The sequence below is a fragment of the Amblyomma maculatum genome, chromosome 2 (assembly GCF_055883805.1).
Source record: "Amblyomma maculatum isolate TAMU_Amacu chromosome 2, ASM5588380v1, whole genome shotgun sequence".
Taxonomy (NCBI): Eukaryota; Metazoa; Arthropoda; class Arachnida; order Ixodida; family Ixodidae; genus Amblyomma; species Amblyomma maculatum.
The window spans coordinates 114,348,925-114,372,872 of NC_139345.1; the positions used below are offsets into that span (position 1 = coordinate 114,348,925).

At 49.6% G+C, this 23,948-nt stretch overlaps 1 protein-coding gene across 3 annotated transcripts in view; it reads right to left on the reverse strand.

The window, feature by feature from the left end:
* The window catches only part of LOC146199607 (growth factor receptor-bound protein 14-like), a 195,185-nt gene that overhangs the window by 98,157 nt on the left and 73,080 nt on the right, over positions 1–23,948 (reverse strand). Inside the window, exon 1 of one of the 3 annotated variants that reach the window (XM_084595126.1) lies at positions 21,958–22,035. The exons of the other annotated variants lie outside the window; for them this stretch is intronic. Coding sequence (XP_084451252.1) covers positions 21,958–22,004 — 47 coding nt within the window. The 5' untranslated portion in view covers positions 22,005–22,035. Of the gene's footprint in view, positions 1–21,957; positions 22,036–23,948 lie in introns of those variants that run through there. 3 annotated transcript variants of the gene reach the window in all.

Here is a 23,948-nt window from a genome sequence, read left to right on the forward strand (position 1 = left end):
CCCACGCAACAGAACCACGGACCACAGTCGCCAAACGTCATCTCGAAAAAGAACTTTTCTTTTTCCTCTTCCAACTCCTCCTCTTCATTTCGTTGTTCGTCCTTAGGTCGACGCTGTAGATGACGGTTCGGAGTTTTATTTCTGTGCACCGTACAGCGCCGGCCAATGTATGCCTGTTTTGTGGTACGACGGGCGAAGAGCTTCCGAAAACGAGCAATGCGTTGCAGAAACTCGGTTCACCGATCAATCAGCGTGGCATTTATACGTCTCAACCCTCGCGTCATGATTCAGAGGGGACAGTACTACTGCATTCAAGTCAAAGTGAAATGAAGTTCATAGCATCACGTTAGAGACGGAGGTCCAGGAGTCTGCGTTTGTATGAGGACCTCCTTTGGGATGGACCTTAATTGTTGCCATTATTGTTAACAATAACAAGACAAATCCTTATTTCTCGCCGACGTTTCTCTGTGTCTTTATGAACCTGGTCATTACGCTTAAAGACGACATCAAGTAGATCTCGAGGACAAAGCTCCGCGTCAGTTTAGACTACTTCCTTTTTTCCCCTTTAAATGGACTGCTAAACCTGAAAGACAACAATAGTACTGAACGGGAAAACGCGCGTGGTGCAACGTCAAGTTGCTGACGAACAAGTTCACCAAACCAGCAGGAAGACGCGAAGAAAAAAAAAAGAACAAGAAAAAGCGAGGAAGAGACACAGAGAAGGGAAGCCATAAAGGCTAGGCCAGTGCGCTCTCTAGCGCACAGACATCCCCGATCGTGCACAGAGGACAATAAAATAAATAAAAAAAAAGTCAAAATAAGCCACGGCGGGCTCTTGTGGAGTAACTCGCTGTCAACGCGGACCCCGGCTTGATTCCCCTGTATGTGACGAAATGGGGAGGGCGACCTTTAAATAAACGCCCGGCGCAGCGTTTTTGAACAATGCGCGACTTAAAGGTTACGGCACAGAAAGCAAAAAGGCGTGGAGATGCCAGACCGAAAGGCGGCAGGAGGCGTCTAGCATGACGGCGGGTGCAACGCAGTGAAATAGTGCCGAAGCAATGAACAACAAACAATACAAGCAGTAAACCGCCAAGCGCCAAGAGAGCGCGCTGTCAGCCGGAAAGGATACGAGCCAAATTGACAGGAAAAAATAGAAAAGAGACGAGTGCAACGCCACTAGAACGACAAGTGGGACATCTCCTGAATAAAGATACTGGTTGGGATTTCGGTCTCTTCAGCGGTTCGTTTCTTTGTATTTTTTATTTTTTGTCCTGCTTCTTGTCTGGCGTTCTGACGCGGGTTATATAAGGGCTCCGGCTATTTCCACGAAAAGAAGCGAGTCCGGGGGCTGACGACTCAGCGGTATGCGCGATTCACCGGAGGCGGACACGACTAGGTGGCCCCTCGCTCTCTGACTGCGCGTCTAGCGACCGAGTAGAGCGCGAGCACGTTTGCGACATGACCACGACAGCGTGAGAAATAGAGAGAGAGAGAGAGAGAGAGAGAGAGAGAGAGAGAGAGAGAGAGAGAGAGAGAGAGAGAGAGAGAGAGAGCTCCGAATGGATGAAGGAGCGTCGATAAGCGTATAGGGCGAGCCGAGCAGGCAAATCTGACGCCGCCAAGTTGACAGCCGTGTCGGCTCGTGATGCATCACGGACAAGCCGACACTACGCACATGTCTCGCAAGGAAAGAAAAAAAAAAAAAGAAAAAAGAGAAAAGTCACAAAGCGTAAAGGAAAACACCCACTGCACATCCAACTATGCGCGTTGCCGTCACTAGCGACACATGGCGACGCGAGAACTGGCACCTTTCCATGATGTAGTTAGTAGAAGAGAGGGAAAAAAATGACGAACGGGTACGCACTAACGTCATACCGCGAATAAGGTAAAAGAAAAAAAAAATCGAAAAACGACGGACATTAATGTCCCACTTTTTTTTCCCCCCTTTTATTTAGCGCTAGCGAAACGTTTTAATCCAGTGGCATTTCTCACGCCAATGAACCCAAAAGGGAATGGGGATGTGATACGTTTTCCCTCTTTAAAATCGTAGCCGGCTAACCCGTAGTTTGCTAAACGCGTACCTCTGGCAGCATTGGGGGTGTCATTCACGTCCAATATGGCGCTAGTACGCGGATAGCCTTGAAGCACACGGAGCTAAGAACAGATAGAAATTTGTTTTACGAAGAAAGGGAACGGAACTAGAATAGAGGTGAAGAGAACAAGAGGTCCCCGTAGTCGAGGGACCGTCTTCTTAAGAGGTCGCACGGCACACAGCCGTTTTCGCATCTCAGCCGAACGTCGAAGCCACTGAGATATCGCAATGGGTCAACGAGTCTACAAGTAGCCGCCATCAACATCGGTGTTTATGCTAAAACATGCAGGCGACATTGAAACACCTCATCCGAAGGAAAAAAAAAAAAAAAAAAGGAACGATCTACAAGAAATACTATTTCGCGAACAGAAGCGTAATCGTGTACGTGACGCGAAACTAGATAAAAAGCTACACGAAAAATGGGGGTACTCAATCTACTTCTATTTGGTGCGCGCCATTCGAGAGATCAGACTCAAGCGAACCCCGATAACCAAATTAACTTCGCCACGAAGCGCAACATGGCAATCCCGGCTGCTGGGCGTTCCCGATCGTTTCCCTCGCATCGTATCGGACGACAACGACCCTTTCTTTTATCGTGTCTCCTTCACCGACCCCGATTCGGATTCGCCTTCGCTCCAAATTCAACATGCGCAATCACGCATGCTCATCGAAACATTTCATTGGTGAAAGCAAGCCCAAAAGAGCGTCCGAACGATAATCCATTCTTGCCGAATAGCGATGCCCATATATTAAAGAACGTCCCGTCAAGTTATCACGCTTGTGACAAGTTAGACCGAGAGCTAGTCTGACGGTTCGAGGTTCTGTGCCGCGCGCTCGCCAGCTCCTCCCGTACGCTGGCACGTGATTCTGTTTCCCCCTCCCTTTCAAGCATCCGGCCAAAATCAGACATTGCTGTCTCTAGTTAAATGCAAAAAAAAAAAAAAAAAAAAAAAATTAAGCAAAGAAAAGGGATGACACAGTGCACGCGATGCGGACGCCAGCAAATCAAGGTATCCCTGTAGGATCAGCAAAATTATATACCGGGTGGGGGGGACTCACGCACGCACGCAAGGTTTGAAAAAGTAACACCGCGTAAAAAACTGAGGGGAAAATAAAGAAGGGCGATAATATACAGAAGCACCACACGAAAGAAGACTCCGGACAAAATCCATCCGGCATCTGACGGGAGAAAGCGACAAAGGCAAACAAACACATAGCTACTGCGAACGGAAGGGAAGCGGCGACGTTGCTGAAAACTCGGTTCTAACACCGCCGGCAGTTAAACTTTGCGAAAAAAAAAAAAAAAAAAAAAGGAAGGCAGACTGAAAGCTTGTACAGCAACGGCGATTACTTTGAACGGGCTTTGTCAACAGCCCAAACACTGACGGGGGCTGCGGTCAAGAGGCTATATCCCAGAGTGACATTGCTAGCGGGTTGTACCAACATCTCAGGCCACAAGGCAAACGGGAACGCCCCTTTTCCTCTCTACTTTTGAGAAGACGGAGAGGGTTTTCATCACTCCCGACGCGGTTGCCATATCAACAAGACGCGAGGAGAAGCGTGCACGAACGCACGTGACATAGCGACGAGCTAACAAAAACAGGTCTGAAGTTATAATTAGCGCCAGTGGCGCGCTTGGACGATAGAAATATCAAAAATTACGAGTACGGATTAACGCTAACCGCCGTGGCCCTGACTAACTTTTCAACCCCTCTTGCAGACACTATATACTGCCTTGCGGTACACGGTGCACAACAGAGGGAGAGATGAGATAAGAGAAGGTGCGGGCTATCATTACCTCGAGGCAATGAAATATCACCCTGCATGAGTCCGAACTTGGTGCATGCGTCTCGAGGTCAAATCTTCTTCGATCAAATATTCTTCCATCGAGTAAATGAAGTGGGCGAAACCAGTGCGACCGCGCTAGGAAGCCTCGAGGCGCTTTCTTCATTGCGACAGACAATAAAGAGAAGGCGGGATTGGTGGGCGGAACATTTTTAATCTACGCCGAAGCGCGCGATCGTCGCCGAAATCGCTCGCGCACGTGTCGCACATATTTTATGCATTAGCTCTAGTTGAGAGATCGTAACGTGCACCGCGGCGAACGATCCGCGTTCGTTGCTACGCAGCGATACCGTCACGGAGGAAGTAAAAGAAAAAAAAAAAAAGACCTTTCGGCACCGTCACACGACGGCGGTGAAGCGTTAGAACCCGTACACCGAGCGCGAGCCCCTCTTCAAGCGACGCATCGAAAATGTGTGTACGCTCGGAAAACAATTAAACCATTCGAACGTTCCCACAGCTCGCACCCACCTAAACTTCACTGCTCCCTCACTCTCACGGCCGTGCAAAGCGGAGCACACTGCAAAGAACAGGCGCGTCTCTTCTGTCTAAAAAACTTTTATCGATACCTGACAGGAAGACACCGATAGCATCGCCATCCATGCAAAGTAGTAGAGGATAGCATCCCTCTCCTCTTCCGTTTTGCTTCACAGGCACCCGAAGCTAGCCATTCAGCGCTTCTGTAAGCTCGAACACAGCAGAAAAGAGGAGCGTTTTCAAAGCGGTCACTCAGTTTACCATCACCCGCCGCAAAAGCGCTTCAAACCCGAGGCATGCGAGATTGAGCACGCCACTGCTCCGAGATACGCAATTCAACTACGATCATCGCAGTAGCGAGCACTCTTGCTTGCAAAAGACAGTCTTTTTTTTTTCTTTTTTTGCCCCTGCATCGGTGGAAACAAAAGCCGAGGATGCTGCAGCAACACAGGCAAGTGAAAATTGAGACCCCGGGGATCCAGTGAAGTTTTGAGTTATGAAACATTGCGCGTATATTATCCTCCATCATACACGAGCGTACTTCGGAACATAAATAAATCCGCGCGTCCTCGATTAACCAGCCATGCAAGAAATTTAAAAGGCGCGCGTTCACCGCAGTACGCTGAATATTTTCCGCAACGCTGGCGGGCTTTCATGGAGGCCTTGCAGAGCCGGGCAACGGACTCATTTTGACGCTGTCGAAGCATGAATAAACTGGAACAAGTGACACGGAGTTGGAAGGAGTCATTTCACTTCGACCTTTGCAACTGGAAACAGAAGAGCTTTAAGACCCGCGAGAAACGCTATTACAAAACAGCCAGGTCATTGAAAGATATGCACGCTGCAATGTGCACGTTTTGTTTTGTTTTTTCGCAGACGCGTATAAGTACAGAAGCACATTCAGAAATGGAAGCTGGCCGGCATTCTATCCGAGATACCAATGATACAGGCGATGTCAAAAACAAAAGAGCTACAGATGCAGCAGCCAGTACACCTTGTGGCTAAAAACCGCGCTAAAACGAGGCGAAGGCGAGAGGGGACAGCGTCTTGTCCCCTCTCGCCTTCGTCTCGTTTTAGCGCGGTTTTGAGCAACAAGATCATGCACCAACCAGCCCCTGCTAGCCAGTATATCCTCATACTTTACCTGATACATCGAAAATTCACTTGAACGAACTTCAGGGGACCTTAGGAAAACGTTTGTCAAAGAGAAAGTTCGCTGAACTTAAGTGCGTGGAAGGTTGCTTCCATTCGCTTCGAAGAGCATAGGGTGTTAATGTGCTCATTTGCAAGCGATGAATGCAATAACCTTTTGTCACCGCATCCAAGATCTCGTGAACCTTATCCGACACAGCGGTCTGCTGGGCAGCAAAGGCCTTCACTTTATCCAAGCAGATCATTGCTTGGAGAAAGTGAAAGCATGCTGGTTAAACATTATCTGCTGAAGCAGATCAATGTTTATAGTTAAACAGCACGCACGTACGCACGACTTTCTTGCGGATAAAACGCCTAGCAGGGCTGAAGCTCTGGCTATGGCTGTGAAGCGCATTAAGCGTGCAAAGCCAGCTATGGGTTCGGCTGGCTACAAGCTTGTTTAGATAGCAAATTCAGCTTAAATCTAAATCACGGACAATGTTTTGTCACGCGATAACGAAACGTGGTTCACAACATAAAAATATGCAACAAAACGTGTGGGTTGCACTTGTTGTTGAAGAGCTCAGCATGACATAGGATGACGCCGCAGAAAGTAGAACTAAAAGGAGCAATAACTGACTTTCGCTAAATGAAGGGCGCGTTCGCGTAGCACGTTCAATGGAGCTTCGGTGAGGGATTTAATGAAGTTCCTACAACTGAGTACTTCATTTAAATACGTTCGTTCAAGTGGTGTCCATTGCACCACTCTTTCATGCAGCTATAAGACATTCCAGACGGTTCTGGGGTGCATGTTAACTGCTACACAGAGCCGATTCACTATGGATCGCTTCTGCGTTACAGTTCCCGAAAGGTGACCTCTGTCCCCTCGTCTTTTGCAACACCGCACGGAACGTATATAGGACCCGCCATTGTGTTGCGGCCAGCATTCGTCAACCTTTACTAGAGAAAGGCTTGCATGGGCGGGCTCGCCCACATTAGTCATGTAATCCTCTTTAAGGATCGGATTATCTCTTCGCATCCGACGCAACGCATAAGCGTTTATACCAATCAGTATCGATCTGTCCAACGATCCATCTAACGACGACAGCCGGCTGTCGGCCGCTACTGCGGCTCTGTCAGGGGTGGTTACATAACTGCCTGTCACGGCAGAGCGTGAAGTGAATGCTTGAATGTTGATAAATGCCCATTACGCAAAAAGAAAAGAAAAAAAAACGTGACAGCATAGTATGCGGAGATGAACAGGTTTCATTTAATGCCTATAAGAGAGCACATGAAGCAATAAACGGGCGGCTATAGGCTCGATGAGCAGGGCGATGAGAGGTCACGCAGCATCCCATCTGGAATTCACGAACCTTGTTCAATCCATTGTCAACACAGCGTGCACTTATTGTACGGTGCAGAAATTCGCCCTAGTTCAGCTCAGCTGTGGGGATGAATGCTTGCACGAAACAAGCCAACTGCAAAACGGCGCTGAAACTTGTTGTAGAAGCTTTCTATATGCACTCTCCTTCGCCACGGCGTTATAAGCGATTGATCAGATCTAATCACAGGTGATCACGCGGGCGATCTACAACAATACGTCACGCTGACACCATATGAGCCGGAAAGAGCAGTGACATCACGTACAATCTTTGTCAAAAGTATACGGCCCAAGGGGATCGCTTCTAAGCCCTGTAACGCGGCTCCTGGCAGCAATACTGGAATATGAATGCGTACTAGAGGAAAATGAGGACAAGATTTGTCATCTATGCGATTTCGAACGCTACAGTTGCGTTACGAGCCCTGTTACGGGGCTGAAAAGAAAAAAAACCTTTGGGCTGTATATTTCTGACAAAGACTGTACATGCGCCGAACAGCGAAAGCTAAAAACTCGATCGTTCGAGTCCACCAGAGAAGGTCAGAACCAACAATCAATAATTATGCAGTTCCAAAACGGCGAAGCCGTCATTGCGCAATGTCTGCGGGTGTATATTAAGTAATCGCCGACGAAATTATTAGGCATTGACCAATGGCACATTCGAAATTCTGCCAGTGAGAAAAGAAATGCGGGACGTTAAAAAACAAAAATGACGCATGGGAACAAACTCACGCGAGCAATCGCGCAGTTGTCGCTCGCCTAGGGCGCGTCTTCTCTTTCATGCGTCCCTGCTGTGAGGCGGAGCGCGCCCAAGGTTCCGTTGGGCTATTTCCTGCCCCTATTTTTATCCGCTCTCCCAAACACGCCGTCCAAACTCTCCCACTTCAGACGCGTGCGCACACTGGTACAGATAAGCTGTGGCTTACCGCAGCGAGACAAAAATCGGACAAACTATTACACCGCGCGGTCTCGTTCCACCGGCGGAGAGGTAAGGTGAGAACGGGTGGCAACAACTCGACGTCACAGCGTGAAAGGAAAACCAGCGAAGAGTACTATTGCTCTGTGACGACGGATGCGCGCCAGACGGCCATGGCCCCAGGCTCGGAGCGCCTTTCCCGTAGCTACCGTTCTCTCATGTGTCGTCATCCTCCCTCCCTCTTCAAACCCTTTCCTAGCCCATTCGTCGCTGCGCGCGGCAAGAGTGCCAGTCCCGACACGCGCCGACGACAATCGACAACAAAGCCGGCATCGTAACCGACCACGTTGCCACCCGCGTGAACATGCGTCGAGCACAGAATAGCGCGGAAAGGTTTCACATCGGGCCACGAAGCGTGAGACGCCCGCAACAGTGGTTGAATAGGCTGCTGGACTCCTGCTGCATCTAATTTGCTCTTAACACTTCCAATCTCCCTGTACTACACGTATGCCACTTCCAACGAAATGCGATGTCGTACAAGAGCGTGAAACAGATGAATGGGAGCTTGAAAATAATTGCGCCCTCACAACGTCTTTTTTTTTTTTTTTAAGCGCGAAAAGTTGAACACACGTTCTAGAACGCCGCGTTTTTTTTTTTTTTTTAAGGGGGGGGGGGGGGTACGGAAGGCAGAAATGTATGAAACTCCACCCCGTACGTATTTCGTGTTCGCGCGTGCATCAGATGCAATTGCATCATCGCCATCATGATTCACGGGGTTAAAGGAGAAAGTAGTGCACCTCGATACGACGAGAAGATGCCACTAACGAGCAATATTTCGCGCTGGCGCGCACCTGTCGCAATACTTCTGAGAAGCTTTTTTTCATTTCCCCCTTCGACGACTTCCAACACAACAACGCGCGGAATCCATGAGAGCGCCTGAACGTAATAACGTAATGGACCTTGAGAACAAGCACCGAGAAAGCATCCACCCACCAGAGACGGAATGACTGCAAAGCTCCACACAGCGGCGATGTTCGCAGTGCTCTATAGGACGAGACGTCAAACACGTAAGCGTTGTTGCCACACCGCTCAGTTCCGTTACATTCAGATTTTCCCTCCGCACCCCTCATTTTCCCCCAGCGAATGTCTTTTTTCCTCCCTCTCTTTTTACGTCGACGTGCTCCTCGTTTTGGTATTTTACTTCTTCGATGCTCGTTATCGACGCCATCAGGGGTGCACGTGAGCGCCTACAGAAGCCGCGGCGGCGGCGAAGGCACCCGGCTTGCAAAATCCGTCGCGGCGAACTCAGACATGACTGCAATTAGCAAACGTGCGCGACGACATTCCACGGCAGCATTAATGAGCGCCGTGCCGTTTAGCGCTGCTTCAAGGACAACGTCGCCCCGCCGGCTTAGTAGAGGTCTCCTCATCCGCAAGCACGGGGTAGCGCTCCTCGTTCTAGGAACGGGACACTGGGGGGCACGCCACCAACCAGAAACACAAACCACGCCCTCTGCATTGTCCGTGAGAGGGAAAGTGACCAGGCGTTGCTCCGCTCCCGCTCGCCCTCCACGTGACGTCACCGGAGGAAGAAGATAATGTCGAAACCGAGTATACACGAGTGTTTCCGACAGAAAAAGAAAAGCACGAGAATGAGGGTGTGGGGGAGTAAGGTGCGGGATGCGATGGCCCATTACGAGGCGCCGGGTAATTACAACGCGGGCACAGATGACGCCGCTTCCAGCTGTGCGGGACACGCTGTCGCGATGATAAGCGCAACGCTCGTCTCTCCCCGCACTCCTCTTGCTCCTCGTGAACACAAGTGCGAGAACGTGCTGCCAAGCGGCAAATGAGTCGCAGTGGCCCAGAAAAAGTGGGGCGCATCGAGGACGAAAAGAAAGCTGACAACGAAACCGATCCGCTAAAAGCGCCAGCAAAGTTCTTTAATCACCCTGGTGGCGAAACTCGCAACCACGACCGGGCGCCTACCGGAGGATAGCCTTTTTCATCCTTTAGCTTCTTTACTTCACTGCCTCCTGCCAGTGCCAGGAGCTCCTCATGTTCTTACTTGAGCGATGCTGGGGTTTCAGTTAAACAGCTTGGCGACAGGCTTTGGGCCCTGTATGGCATTCCAATACCGTTAAGAAGGTTTCTAGTGATTGGTATCTTCGATGCACCACCCCGTAACGATTAAGCCTGCTTTTGCCTGACATGGGCCTGACACGCTTGTCATTGACAAAGAGGCCCGGTCGCGAAGCGCCTGCTCGTTTTCGCAGCAAAAGCGTTAAAATAACTCGTGTAGCTTTTGCACCCGGACAAGTTTCCTAATGGCACCCGACATTTTGCACCCATCTGCTTCGCTTGCTGCTCTCACTTCTCTATCAGAGATTCAAAAGGCTGGGGGAGTGTGTCACACGCGCAGCGCATTTGTTCCGCAGTTAATTCCCTCATATCGCTTGTGGCTCGTATTAATTTACTTGCTAACAAATATTCATTATACTCCGCGCCTCCCTAGCTTTAGAAAAATTTTATTTGTATTAATACTAGTACGAGATACATAATACCTCTGCCACCGGTGCGCTGCCATCGTTTCCCTGTTTAGCTAATTTTGATAGTAAAACAACGTGGCAGCCCGTTCGGAGCAGTTTTGGAGCAGTTTTGGAGCAATATTGTGTTTCGAAGCAGGATAGAGCAGGAAAAGCAGTTTGGAGTAGAATATTTCCTTTCCTGCGTTTGACGTAACTAATTAATGGACACACACACAGCCGTTTTAACGACTAAAAGCCTCCGAATATATGATAATTGGTTTACGAGAAGGGAAAGGCGCAGTATCTGTCACCCTTGTTTCTGTGGACGCCCGACCCGCGCCGTAAGGGAAGGGAGGAAGGTGCGAGCATGGTTGATGCATTGGACACTGCTCTCGGCGCGGTCTTGCAACAGTTTGTGGCTGGTGTTTGGCAGCCAATCGCCTTCTTTTCCAGAAGCTTGCGCCCCCTGAGCGCCGCTACAGCACCTTCGGCCGAGAGCTGCTTGCAATATATTCAGCTGTGAAGCACTTTCGTCATAAAGTGGAAAGAGAGAAAGAGAAGCCGTAGTGGAGGGCCACGGAGTAATTTCGACCACCTGGGGATCTTTAACGTGCGCTGACATCGCACAGCACACGGACGCCTTTTCGCTTCGCCTCCATCGAAGCGCAGCCGCCGCGGTCGGGTTCGAACCCGGGTGCTCCGGCACAGTAGTCGGGCATCTTACCACTGCACCACCCCGGCGGAGCACCTCCCCCCTCCGAATAGCAGCAATGCTATTCCCGTGTACAAAGTTGAAGCGGCATAAGAAAAATGGGCCACAGGATTCAACTCGGCATAAGATCCGCTACATTTTTTTTTTTTTTTTTTCAACAGCAGAACGCGTGCGCATCCTGCGAAGTGACGGAAGAGACAACACAGCAGCTGCAATTGGTTCTCGCTGGCTATCGTTCCACAAGCGCCGCGCATCCAGCCGACGCACACGCGGGAAGTGTGTGTTGATAGATGGAAGCTGTCGCATTCTGTCATGCGCTGACGCGAGCACACGAGTGATGGGGTTAGAGCAACGCAGGTTGTTATGCCACGAACGCGCTCTTTCTTTTCTCTTTCTGTCAGAAAGGCATAGGCTGAAACTGCGCGCTCCAGACGAGCTTCCGTTTACACAGTGGCGCAGAAAAACGCGCCTTTCTCCAACGATGCCCAAACGGAACAGACACGACTCAATGCGTGTATATAGATAGATGGATTTATTGAAAGGAAAAGGCAGAGAGGTTGGCCGGAATAATTCAAATCTGGCCTGCTACTCTGCACTGGGGAAGGGTGTAAATCACTGCAGCACCTGCTGCAACCGAATACTATACGTTCGCATCTTCTGCGAGGGTATACCAGTCACCAGGTCGATACGTGTGTAGTCAAATTGTCATTTCTTCCCTTACACAAGAGAGCAAAAAACGTTTATTTTAGGGAGTGAAGAGATGGGAGTGCAGCAAATTATTACCAGGAACCATTCGGAGCCAACAAGGACATTTTACGCTCATTTGAACCTTTAGATCGGAGCAGATCAGCAGAAGTTTCACAACGCAAGCCTTTGTTTTTGTTCTTTCATTCAATGCAAGTAAAATAAATAGGAGCATAGGCGCACTACGCCTACGTTCCGCCTAAGTAACTTTAGTCCTCTAAGTGCGCTAATTTGGCTAGCTATATAACGTCCGTATCTAACAAGTCTTTTTTTTTTTTTTTCTGCTTCCCTCGCTTTTCGTTCCTTCGAAATCCGACCTCCCTAATTTTTTTTTTCTTCTCCTTTTCTCCTCGCTTTTATCCCACGTGCCTTCACGATCAACGAGCTAGAGTCACTATCCCGGGCGCCCCCGAGAAGATCGCGCCCGCTCCTACATACCTCTCGCAAGAGAGCGAAACAGGACCGGCAAAGTTGCGTTAGCACTGATCCTCCTCCTTTAAACCCTCGCGCTGGGCGGCCGCGGGACCAAGGCCGCGAAGGATAAGCCCCGGCGCGAAAGAACGAAAGAGATGGCACGCGCGCGCTCCGTGCCGGTGACGCAACGGGAGCATCTGCCACGTGTCTTCCATGCGCTGCGGCGAAGCCGCCTCTCGCTGGGGCGGGCAGGCTCCCTGCGACTACATCTTCGCCGCACTGCTTCGGGCGGGATGAGAACTGCGCAACCGTTGCTCGGTCGTGCAGTCGGCTACCGCGGCTGTCGTATGGTGGGACAAGATAGGGAGAGGGAGTGTAAGAGGTTTGCCGTGCCTTGCAATGATATTCGCTCAGGAACAGTCAGTCCCCTGTGCTTGCGCAATTCGGCATGTAACTAAAGGGACGCGGAGGACAGCCCTTACTAAAATTCGACTGCTCTCGATTTTCTGTCCACGTTAACACGGTAGTAAAGGACGCGCATAATGTACTAAAAAAAAAAAAAAAAAAAAAAGAAAGAAACGCAGCTGATAATGTGCATCTTTTTTTTTTTTTTTCACCACTACTCGGAGATCTATAACTGCAGCGCAAAAGACAGGACAGAGATGAAGAAGGGACACCACTTTTGTGCTGTAGTTATGGATCATCGAAAACACGAACTCGCCCAACAACTGCTTTTGTCGAGCTACTCGAAGCAAACTCGCGATGCCGACGATGACGTCAAGGAAACTGTACAATCAGTGATGGCTGAACGTTTGCAGTGAACGTAGCATATTGTACCATTAGGACCCCGTAGCCAATCGATACAGGCCAACTTCGATTTGTCTTGGAACCCTCCCTAATGATTGGCACGCGACGAGAGGGAAACACCGCACGGCGTTACGTAAACAGAGACTCGAACAGCGGTTTCGAGCTCACGTAACTACAGGAACGAAACAAGAAAAACCAGCGGAAGAAAGTATTTCAATTTGCGGTCGGCGGCTAGGCGATAACGAGCAGCTCACGCAAGTGAGAAATCGCCGGTCTCCGACTGGGTGACAGCCACGCGAGCGGGCATTGCGTGGTTTCGAAATGCGCGGGTACTCACCGTCAGTTTAACCGAACAGGATGGGCCAACAACCGCCGCTCTTCTCCTCCTGACGGGCCGCGAACAAGGTGGTTCGTATCGATCCCAGATATGCTCCCTGCAGCGTTGATTCTTCTTGCCCTCTCTTCCCTTCCTTTTACTCCCTGCGGTCAGTCGGGTAGTTTGGTTGTCATTTGCGAGGCGATCTTGATCAGTCAACCAATCTGTATCCCATCAACCGCTTTGATTGCATGAGAAAGGACGCGTTAAAGCTTTTGCGACATCCTCTCTTTTCTTTGGCGCCATTTTTTTTTTTTTTTTCCGCGGTGCTTCATTATCCTGTCTCGATGACACGTCGAACCACCTACGACACACACGCACACACTGGTGTACGTCTTTGCGTCACTGTTCACGTATGCGGCCACCAAAGGGACGAATTTCAAAACAGTGGCCGACCTGGATTCCGCAACTTCAGCCTTGGGCACTGTTACTATTAAAGAAAAGGAAGTCTGATATCTACTTGAGAATATAAGAGAATGAACTTGACCTCAAGGTATTGCTCCGATAGGCTTGCATCGGTGGGTTACGGATAGCTGCAGGGTATGACGCAGGTTTCGGTTAAGCAGTTTCGCAGGACCAGGAAATTTGACGTGTCATCTGTCGCATTTAACATGCGCAGGAACAAAAATCTGCACTGTTTCCGAGACCCAAAAAATATCGCAAACGTTACTAGATGAACCATAGGCCTAGTCGAAACATTTGGCGAGTGCTTGGTTCGGACTTTTTTTCAGATCTTTTCTTGTTCCATTCCTCCTTCAACGACGATGTCCCTCTATTTCAGGTTCCTTCTCATCTTCTTCTCCTCTCTTTATTGAACTTACGTGGTCCTTAGCATGCTTTGGCTTGGCACAGCCAAGGAACCGGAAATATCCGGGAAACCTCTGCTCGAAACATCAGCCGGCCCACCTCCGGAAGAAGCTTCTCCAGACCATCTTCCGGTGAGTGCACAGCCGCGGGCATCCGCCGAACTTTTATTTCCTCGAAGACCCAAGGTGAGCTCTTCACGAGAGCCCTCACCGCAAAAGAACAGAAGAGAGCGTACCATCCACGTTCGATTGCGAAGTACGCACACATTCGGTCCCTTCGGGCGATCGGTTGATGGATGTCCCTTAGGAGGTTACCCCGAGAACATCCGGCTCGCGGCTGCGTCTTGATGCGCGCATATGTCCCCTCCAGTCTCCTCGATTGGGTACGTGCAGCGTCTCATCGCCCCCGCATCCTCCGCGGCGTTTCTACCTTGCGCACTCGCAAAATCGCAAAACGGTAACGGCAAGTGCGGCGACATGTGCAGCGACCAGCCGGGTCGCCATCATTACGCAATAGCCTTGCCAATAGCATCTTTCGCTTTCTTCCGCACTCCCTCCGGCAGGCGGCGCCAGCTCCCGCTAACGCTTGGCTTGGGTGCGCTCGAAGAGAGAGCGATGATCGGGCGTAACAGCTGCAGCGATATAGCGTAACGTTATAGAATGGGGCTACATCGAACGGCAAAAAGAGAGAGAGAGAGAGAGAGAGAGAGAGAGAGAGAGAGAGAGAGAGAAGAAATAAAGAAATTCGAAAGAGGCACGACAGCTGAGAGATAGGCGCCGGATATGCCAAAATCTCTCAATCTTGTCACAGGCTACCATTAGCGAGCGGTTATCGAACAAGACACTCTCCGTGTACGCTTCTTCCCTTTCCGTATCCGACTGATTTCTCTATGCAACGCCGCATATCAGTACAATACGAATGGCACTTCGGCCATCAGGCTGCATGTGCGACGGATCTGTCAGCGGTAGTGGAATTCGGAAGTTTGGTGAAGAAGTTACTGCTCATTTACCCCCCCCCCCCTTTTTTTTTTCTTCTTTCTTGTCGAGCTGTTCTCGGTAGTTGTGTAAGGAACCAGTGAGGTCAAAGAGATGCGCTGCACGCGCTGCGTTTTAGATTTAGCTAGATCTACCTTGCTCCATCATAAACAACTGGAGCGGCCGCGAAGCAACCAGAAAATCTGGGGTTCGATTCTCGCTTACATTAACTCGATTTTCCTCTCAATTTTCCTCTCAGCTCAATCAGTCATTAGGCTACGCGAAGCTCAATGAGAAATTTGGCGTCATTCCGGACATTCTCTTTTTTTTTTTTTTTTTACCTGCTTCAAGATTTTATTGTTCAATCGGGCTTTTTCAATCATGGCTAAGAACGACTATGTCAGGTTTTCTCCAACAAAGGGACCTGAAAGCTGTCGCGTTAATAGCGACGCTAACAACGTACGATTCCGGCATGAACGCAATGCAGATTGCACACTCGGCCGGCGCGTCTTTCGAAAAGGCTTTTTTGTGCGGTCTCTACAGGGTTCGCCAGCGCTCCAGAGACGTCGCAGAAACTCCGGCTGCAAAATAAAATTAATCAAAGTCTTCCGATTCCCGATGACAGATTATCTCCTTAGACCATAAATGAATATATATAGAAAAAAAAAAACAGTTTCAAGCCATATCCAAAACCTGCGCCCAGTCAAGACGAACGGACGCGCACACGACGAAGACACCGGATACGACGCCATTACGTTCGGATTTTACGAAACCTAATGGGGACGCGAAAATCTGCTGCAACCAAGACACGCCACCCACAAAAGCCTCATGAAGCGCTTTCTGAAGCAGTGCGACGAAGGTTCCAGTTACTGCAAGCTTTCCCTTCTTGCCTCGACACACACAATAACAAACGCGCCATTACGTTTCGAAATGAAAAATCATCCTTTCGCTGATGAACGAAATCTACACTCTGTTCCCCTCCCTTTCGGCTCAAAGGAAAAAAAAACGTCGTCGCTGCGTCCAAAGCTGCTTCGGCACAGCGCTATATTCGCAAAATTAAGGGGAAGAAAAGGAGCAGAGCAGACCAGTGACAAAGTGCGCTTGACAAACGACCGAACGGCAATCACTGCGCGTATACTTGTCTTAAACCAAGGCCCTCAACGTAATGGTCGATACGTGATATGGGCACATGCTGCTCCGAGTCGGGGCTTCTTGAAATAACAAGCTTGCGAAAGTGCGCTGCGTCCACCTTCACGGTCGTTTCGCAGTTACCCGTAACAGATCGAATGAGGTTGACACAATACGTGGCTCTAATAAGCGGTTGGTTCGCCTTCTCCAACGCGGACAGGCTTTCAACACGATATTAACTGTTTTCAATGGACACTGTAAACCATTGCGCCCCCTCGGCTGTACACGCGAGCGAGTACAATGGACACAGCCGCTGCTTTCCACGAGCACCGCGTGAAATATGTAAATGAGGAACAGCGTGCATTCTTCGTCATGGTGCAAAGCAGCAGATATACGCCTTTGGCATGGAGTTCAGGATCGCTCGAATTGCAACGCGCGCACTTGTACTGTTAACTGGCCCACAAATATACTAGCACGAAACCACTCGACAAGAGAGAGAGAGAGAGGAACCGCAAAGAGATTAACCGAACGACTGCTACGGTTGGCTACGCCTGCACAGTGCCAAAAGAATTGGAAGCAAGTGCTCTTCGGTCCAGTACGGCAAATGAGCGCCAGACCGGGAGGAACTTGAATTCGTGAGTGCACACACAACACAGGAGAGCGAGCAGTGGTGAAGACGCCCGAATATACTGTCCCGGAGTACCCGAGTTCGATCCCGACCGCCGGCGGCTGCGCGTTTCGATGGAGGCGAAACGAAGAAGCGTCCCTGTGCCGTGCGATGCCAGTACACGTAAAACATCCCCAGATGGTCGACATTACTCCGCAGCCCTCAACTACGGCACCTCTTTCTCCCTCTTTCCGCTTTCACTCCCATCTTTCTCCTTTTCCTTGCGGCGCGGTTTGAGTGTCCGCCGAGAAGTGTGAGAAATACTGCGTCTGTTCTCTCCTATAAACCAATCTACAACGTTTCCTAAACAAATTTACAATTTATATAAGAGAGGCTTAATTAACGTCTCAAAATGACTGAGGCTACGGAGGGATGCCGTAGTGGAGGGCTTCAGAAATTTCGACCACGAAATTTACCTTGCAAGCTGCCGCCGCAGATGAAACTTGACCCCGCGTGCTTGGGCTGATCATAAGGGCCTTTACAGAAGTCGGGCACCCTAACCGCATAGTCACCGCAGAGAGTTTCCAAACGCAGGAAGGTTAAGCGCCAGTAACGTTGCTTAACTGCACGGAACCCGCCAGGCCAACCGCTTTATCAGGGGCAAAACGCTCACAGGCCCGCGCAATCGAGGCAAGCGGCGAGGTGCAGTACTGCTGTAAAATACACCAAACAAGCTGGTAACACAACGCTATCTGGCAACGTAATCGGGTTACGTACGTGCTCCCAGGAGTCCCGTGGCGCAACTAACGATATGTTTCGGACCTGTATGCACTGCCTGTGCGAGTAATCAGAGGTGTAGCGAATAGAAACGACAAAGTCGCAGCTGCGCACGGTTCCAGGGTGCAATAGCCGAACACGTACGGCAGCTGGACTCGCGCAGTTCGCAACCGCGCGACACCACCACCACCAGCTGCTGCTGCTACTCTTTGCAGCGCGCACCGCTCTTTCCTAATGGAAGCAGCAAAGTGCGCAACAGGTGCCGACACGCGTTCACTTCAATGCGCAGGACATCTCGCACCTTACGCAACGGAAGATGCGGAGTGACGGGCAACGCGCCGAAATCAGGGCAGACACCGTGTCTGTACCCACAGTCGATATCTTTATTTCTTTTTTTTTTTCTTTTTTTTTTTTTTTTTAACGAAGAGCGAGAAAAGCTTATTCCACCGCCATCTTTCCTATAGAAGCCGGGGATTACACGCGTGCAGCTTGACTCTGGGCATCTCATTTTCCGTCATGTAGCGCTCGTCATCATTCATTCATCATCAGCCTGATTATACCCACTGCAGGGCGAAGGCCTCTCCCATATTTCTCCACTTAACCCGGTTCTGTGCTAGCTGCATCCACTTGACCCCTGCGAACTTCTTAATTTCACCGCCCACCTAACTTTCCGCCGTCTTCTGCTACGCTTTCCTTCCCTTGGAATCCGGTTTGTTACCCCAAGCGACCATCGGTTATCATCTCTTCGCACTACATGTCCTGCCCATGCCCATTTCTTCTTAATTTCCACTAGAATGTCGGCAACTTGAGTTATTTCTATGACCCACTCTGCACGCTTTCTATCTCAATGTTACCCCTACCATATTTCGTTCCATAGCCCTCATAGAGTAATTTTAAATTATGCTCAATTAGTTGATTAACTAAAATAATTTTTGCAAAATATTTATTATTCACTTTGGGGCCAACTAGGTTTCATCAAATTGTTTGGGGGGGGTTAAAAAACAACCTATCCAGTTTTTTCTACCAACGTACGTATGACGTGGCCGTTTTGTTTGTTTTTCCGGCATTCGAAGAAAGCCCGCGAAAATGTCACGTGACTGAGCGACTGCTCCTGAGCGTTATGTAATTGCAGCGCTCTCAACAACGTTGGAGCGAACGAAACGTACGCGGTGATCGCACCCATGTGATCGGCCGCCACTCATTTGTGGCGAAAGCAACACTAAGACAGCCAAAGCGAGACTTCGGGTGGCCGCAGCTACGTCGTGAAGAGGCGTATCTACGAGGAGGAGGAGGAGGACAAGAAGAAGAACGCTCGGTTACCCGCAGCCAATGCTTTCGCTCCACAATCGGTTCAGCAGCGTTCAACTTTTCTCTTTTTTTTTTTTCTACTCTTTTTGTTGCATCAGTGTGACAGCTCGACAAAATATCTTGCTGTTGGTGGCCTGCTCATCGCTTATTGCGGTTTGGGCATTGTCCTTGGTTCGGGCTTTCCTCGCATCGGCAGGAGAGACGCTGCAGCAGACTGGGGGTGAAAAGTAGGCTTAGCGCCCGCAGGAATGCATGGAAGCGAAATGTTTCAAAACAGTTTTCTAATTTCACGGAGCACCTATGATGTGTTTTGGTAAAGAGAAACTATGAACATCCCAAAACAGGTTGTGGAAGCATGAAAGGCCATTTCAGAGGCGCAGTATTTTTAAAACACCGCTAAACATGTGAGAGTGCGAGTTGGAAACAATTTTTCTCGTTTCGCAGAGTACCATGCAGGAGAGTTTAAACACTGGTAAGAGATTTATAAAGATGAGTGAACAAGTATGCTATGTAATTTCGGAGGCAATATATTCTTAAAATTTCATTAAAAATATTCATTGTGAAGCCGTACATATCGCGGACAGGTTCATCTGCAGGATGTTTCTCCGAATCTCGTAAAGTTCCCTTTAGCCTGATGTGCTGCCATAGGCACTGAATTTGCTTTCTGATAACGGTCGTTCAAGGTCCGTAGACTAGGGAAACTGGGAAAATTGCGTTAAAAAATCACTTATCAAACGGCACGATAAGGGAATGAAAGATAATGGCCCTCTATAACAGGCGCAGATGGTCTCTACGACGCTGGCGTCTGCGACTTGAGAAGACGGGCCATTTTGGTCTGCTCCTGCGCGCGGCTCGATTATCGTGCTGTGTGAGGACTTCGCATAATGTGATTGACACTATTAAGAGGGAGTGTAGCTCGCGCGGCAGCATGTGGGAGAACGCGAGGAGCTGTCGCGATTCCGAGAAGCTCAGTTAACTAGCTAATTGAGCGGAATAGAAAAATACTCTGAGAAGCATTACATCAAACAATATGTCATTGGCCGCAGCCAGGTACAAGCTTCGCTGCATAAAAAAAAAAAAAAAAAGAAAACTGGTTTAAGTTATGTGAAACCCCTTGTATATGTTGCAATGGATGCCAGCTGCATGTGGCGAGGCAACGAAGCAATACATCTATTTTTTTTTTCGTGACCCTGTCTAGTTCATCCACTGCATACATATATCACGACGGGCCTAAAAGATGAATAGCTTCCTTCATTCATACTGTGTGCGACTGCACCCTTTTATAGAGCCACAAAAGCCACCGGTAATGTGGAGCGAAGTAACGGCCAAAGCAAACCAGGGATTTCACGGGAACACCCCTGAGTCATCCCAACCCCGTATAAAAAACCCTCGCGCGGTGGTAAAAACAGCAAAACAAGGACGACCCTCCGAAAGGCCGACCGCCGCAATTTGAGCGTTCAAAAGGAACACCGCGGCGCACACGGAAAGACCCCGTTCCAGCTCACGCCACTTCGAACGACAAGACCGCTATAAAACCGCGTACACTGGTACACTACACCAGCGCACGCACACCCACCACACATACACACAAGACGCGCGCCGCTCCCAAGCGGAGCTCCGTTTTACGGCGCGAAAGATATCGCGGCTGCTCCCGAAAGCCTGCTGCATAAAACCCCAAGATGGAGGAAGGAGCCCGACGACCGATAAGCGGCCGGGGCTCCACTATCGCGGTGAATGAGCTGCGAATACATATCTGCGTTGTCAGAGCCCGTATACAACAACCCTAGGATCGAATTAACGACATCGGTCCCTCTCCCTAAACGCTGTCTCGTATGGTGCGACGCGCACGACAAAATACGGCCCCGTGGCACTGTCGTTGCGACGATTGCGGCGTGGACTGGTCACAACTTAGTCGCGCAAGAGCGAGAAGTCTACCGCAATTCTGATCGGAATTTCAACATATGAGCAGCGCGCTCATTTTGCATCCTCGTATGCGACCACAGCCACCGGACAAAAACTGACATTTCGCTTCAATTTCGGCCGTCAGAGATTACATATATTTCTATTAGCGAAGCCAGCGATACTCCTTGCGACGGATTCAAAATTACCGCCGCGCCTTAGCAGTCCCAAAGCGCCTTCTAGCCTAACGCTCGGTATCCACATTTGTTGCTATGTCGGCAGGCCCAGTTCCAATTTCCCGGCAAACGCGCACGACCGCCCTACTGGTGCCCCACGGTTTTACACGGGTGTAACCCGAAAAATCCCGCTAAGAAAATGAGAATCTGGTAACAGGCTAGTCTACGTAGCCCTTAGCGCCACAAGATGTACGCACGCATTTTTATTATAATTACTTTTTTTTTTTTTTTTTTTTTTTTCGGCGACGAGGGCCGTGGCAACAACACGCCGCGGCGGTACACAAGCAATGACAGATGCCGGCACTCGTGTTTTCGCTCCATAAAATTTAGCAGTTTTAGACCCTAGCAGCATGATACGGGGGAGGTGAGCAATAATAATGCCATCACGAATGCAGTCTACAGATCGACTAGTCAGTCATACCGTTACACCGGCGCACAAAATACGTTTGAAACTACCCACGTAGTCAGTGCGAAAAATAGTACCGTTATGCGCGCCAATCGGGAAACACCCCGAACGGATTCCTAAAGATGTACGTGGCAATAAGAGGTGAAAAAGCACCTCCGTTTTCGAAATAAGGCTACCTACTGTACATGTACCACGCCGGATGCCGTTCAAATGTCAGTCGTTTGGCACTCGGACAGCATGGCAAAGGGACGAGTGACAACTGCGGTTTCCCACCGATTTCCGGCAGCGATTAGGCCGCAGCTACTATCGGGAGGGCTGGAATCGCGTTTAAGATCTCCCGACTTAGAAGTAAAACAGAAGAAAAGCGCGAAAATATGAAAGTTTTTGACACTTACAAATTGGCGAGAACTCGGCTGCAGACTGAATGGGCTCCCGCGTCCATAGCAGCCGAAGCGGCGCGTCGATCCCGTAGGTGCACACTTTCAATCTAGATGGCGGCACCAGCTCGGAGGCGCAGTCGCGCCCCCACCCGTAACGTGCGTCTATCAACAGACTACCGCGCGCGCGCGCGGTTGTCTGACTCACCGCCAGATGACTCGCGCTGTCTGGAAAATCCTCGACTCACGTATGAAGCAAATTGGCGGGAAAGTGTAATGCTGGTAGGGATCATACTTCTGGCGCACACTTAGAAGCCGAAATAAAAGTTGGAAAAAGAAAAACCACAAATCAGCTTTCCACAAGAGAAGCTAGTTCGTTCGAACGGCCGTTAACAGCTGTTGTGGGGGCAAGGTTGTTTACCAAAACCGCAAACAGACGGGAAGAGGAATTAAGGCTTCTTTGCTGCTGAACTCATCAGCAAACGCCCTACGAGCTGCTGATACTGGCTTTACAGATATCTGTAGAGTAGAAACGGCATCCAGCATTTTTTTATTTTTTTACATGGCTCCCTCTGTGTCATAAGCAGAAACTGCGGCAGATAGTTATGTATTTACCAATGAATGCGATCTTGTGTATCAAGCCTTAACTGTGCCTCTCTTCCCTGCAGCTGTCCATGTTATCTACGTGTACTATTTTATACACAGCATTTTTACAACACGCGCTGTTGCGGTCGCTTCGGCTTGCAGCGAACACGTAACTCTTAAAATAACTTTTTCAGAAGACTGGCAAATCACACGCGTTAAAACCCGACGGCTGTGCAATTTTGGGACGTAATGGAGAAAGAGTGGTTGTTACCATTTCACCAGTGAATTTATTTTTTTTCCCTTGTGCCACCGATGTCGTAAAAAGATGACTCAGTCATGTGATGTTAACACATTCGCCACCCAGTACTGCACTAAGCACTGGGACACAATATCAATCCAAGCGAAACTAATAATAATAATAATAATAATAATAATAATAATAATAATAATAATAATAATAATAATAATAATAATAATTACGCACGCAGTGAGACCACGCTGTTGCCATGCCCAGTCAGCGGTGCTAGTTAGAAAATCTGGGTCGCCCGCAGCCATCTCGTCCCGCTGGGTGGTTGCAACTAGGACAGTCTTCTTTCTTCCCCCCTCTTCGTTCGGTTAATACTCGTTTGGTGCCCAAGGTTGCGCACAGCAGGCACAGCTGAGATAAAGCTCGATCTCCCGCGACCGATTCGCGGAAAGCGCGAGTGAGGCCAAGACGGCGTAACGCGCTCTTACGTATCTTTATTCTAATCACATCACTAATCGCGCAAGCGCATTAGCTCCGCCTCCACAACGGGGCAAACGAAACTGAAAACACTTTCTATCGGCGCTCTGAATCACTGTAAAGCCAGCGACCGATCTGCTATAAATGCCAATCCAGAGCGCGCGAGAGCTAATAGCTGCAATTAATCTTCTCGGTGGCCGCCTTCAACGCAGAAACCAGTTTAATCACAAAGTTTGCGTTTCCCAAATGTCCGTTACTTCGGTACGCCTTCCAGACTTGCTTTCTCCTCCCTCTTGTCTCCCTTTGGCCCTCTTTCTGCATCACACTGCTCTGTCGGATTTGACTTTTTTTTTTTTTTTCACCCGTGCACGCATTGCTGACGTCTAGCTGCAAATGTTGCCCCTTTAGTGTTGCGCAGTCTGCCTGCCTACGCAGCGGGATACTGTTTTTCTTACTCAGCAGCACAAACACGGAGGTGACCCGGTGATAATTCCGCCAGCCGGAAAGCTAACGCGTTCTACCGCGCAGTGCAAGATTGGCACGCTCAATCAATCCCACACCGTGGAGGGCAGGCATGTGTAATTTCTGCGCGAGTCAAGTGCACAACAAAACAAAAATTGTGCGCGGGTATGTGTGTAAGGGGAGAGGAGATATTCTTTCGCGCGCATTTCACCGATTAATACATATGGGCCCACGCATA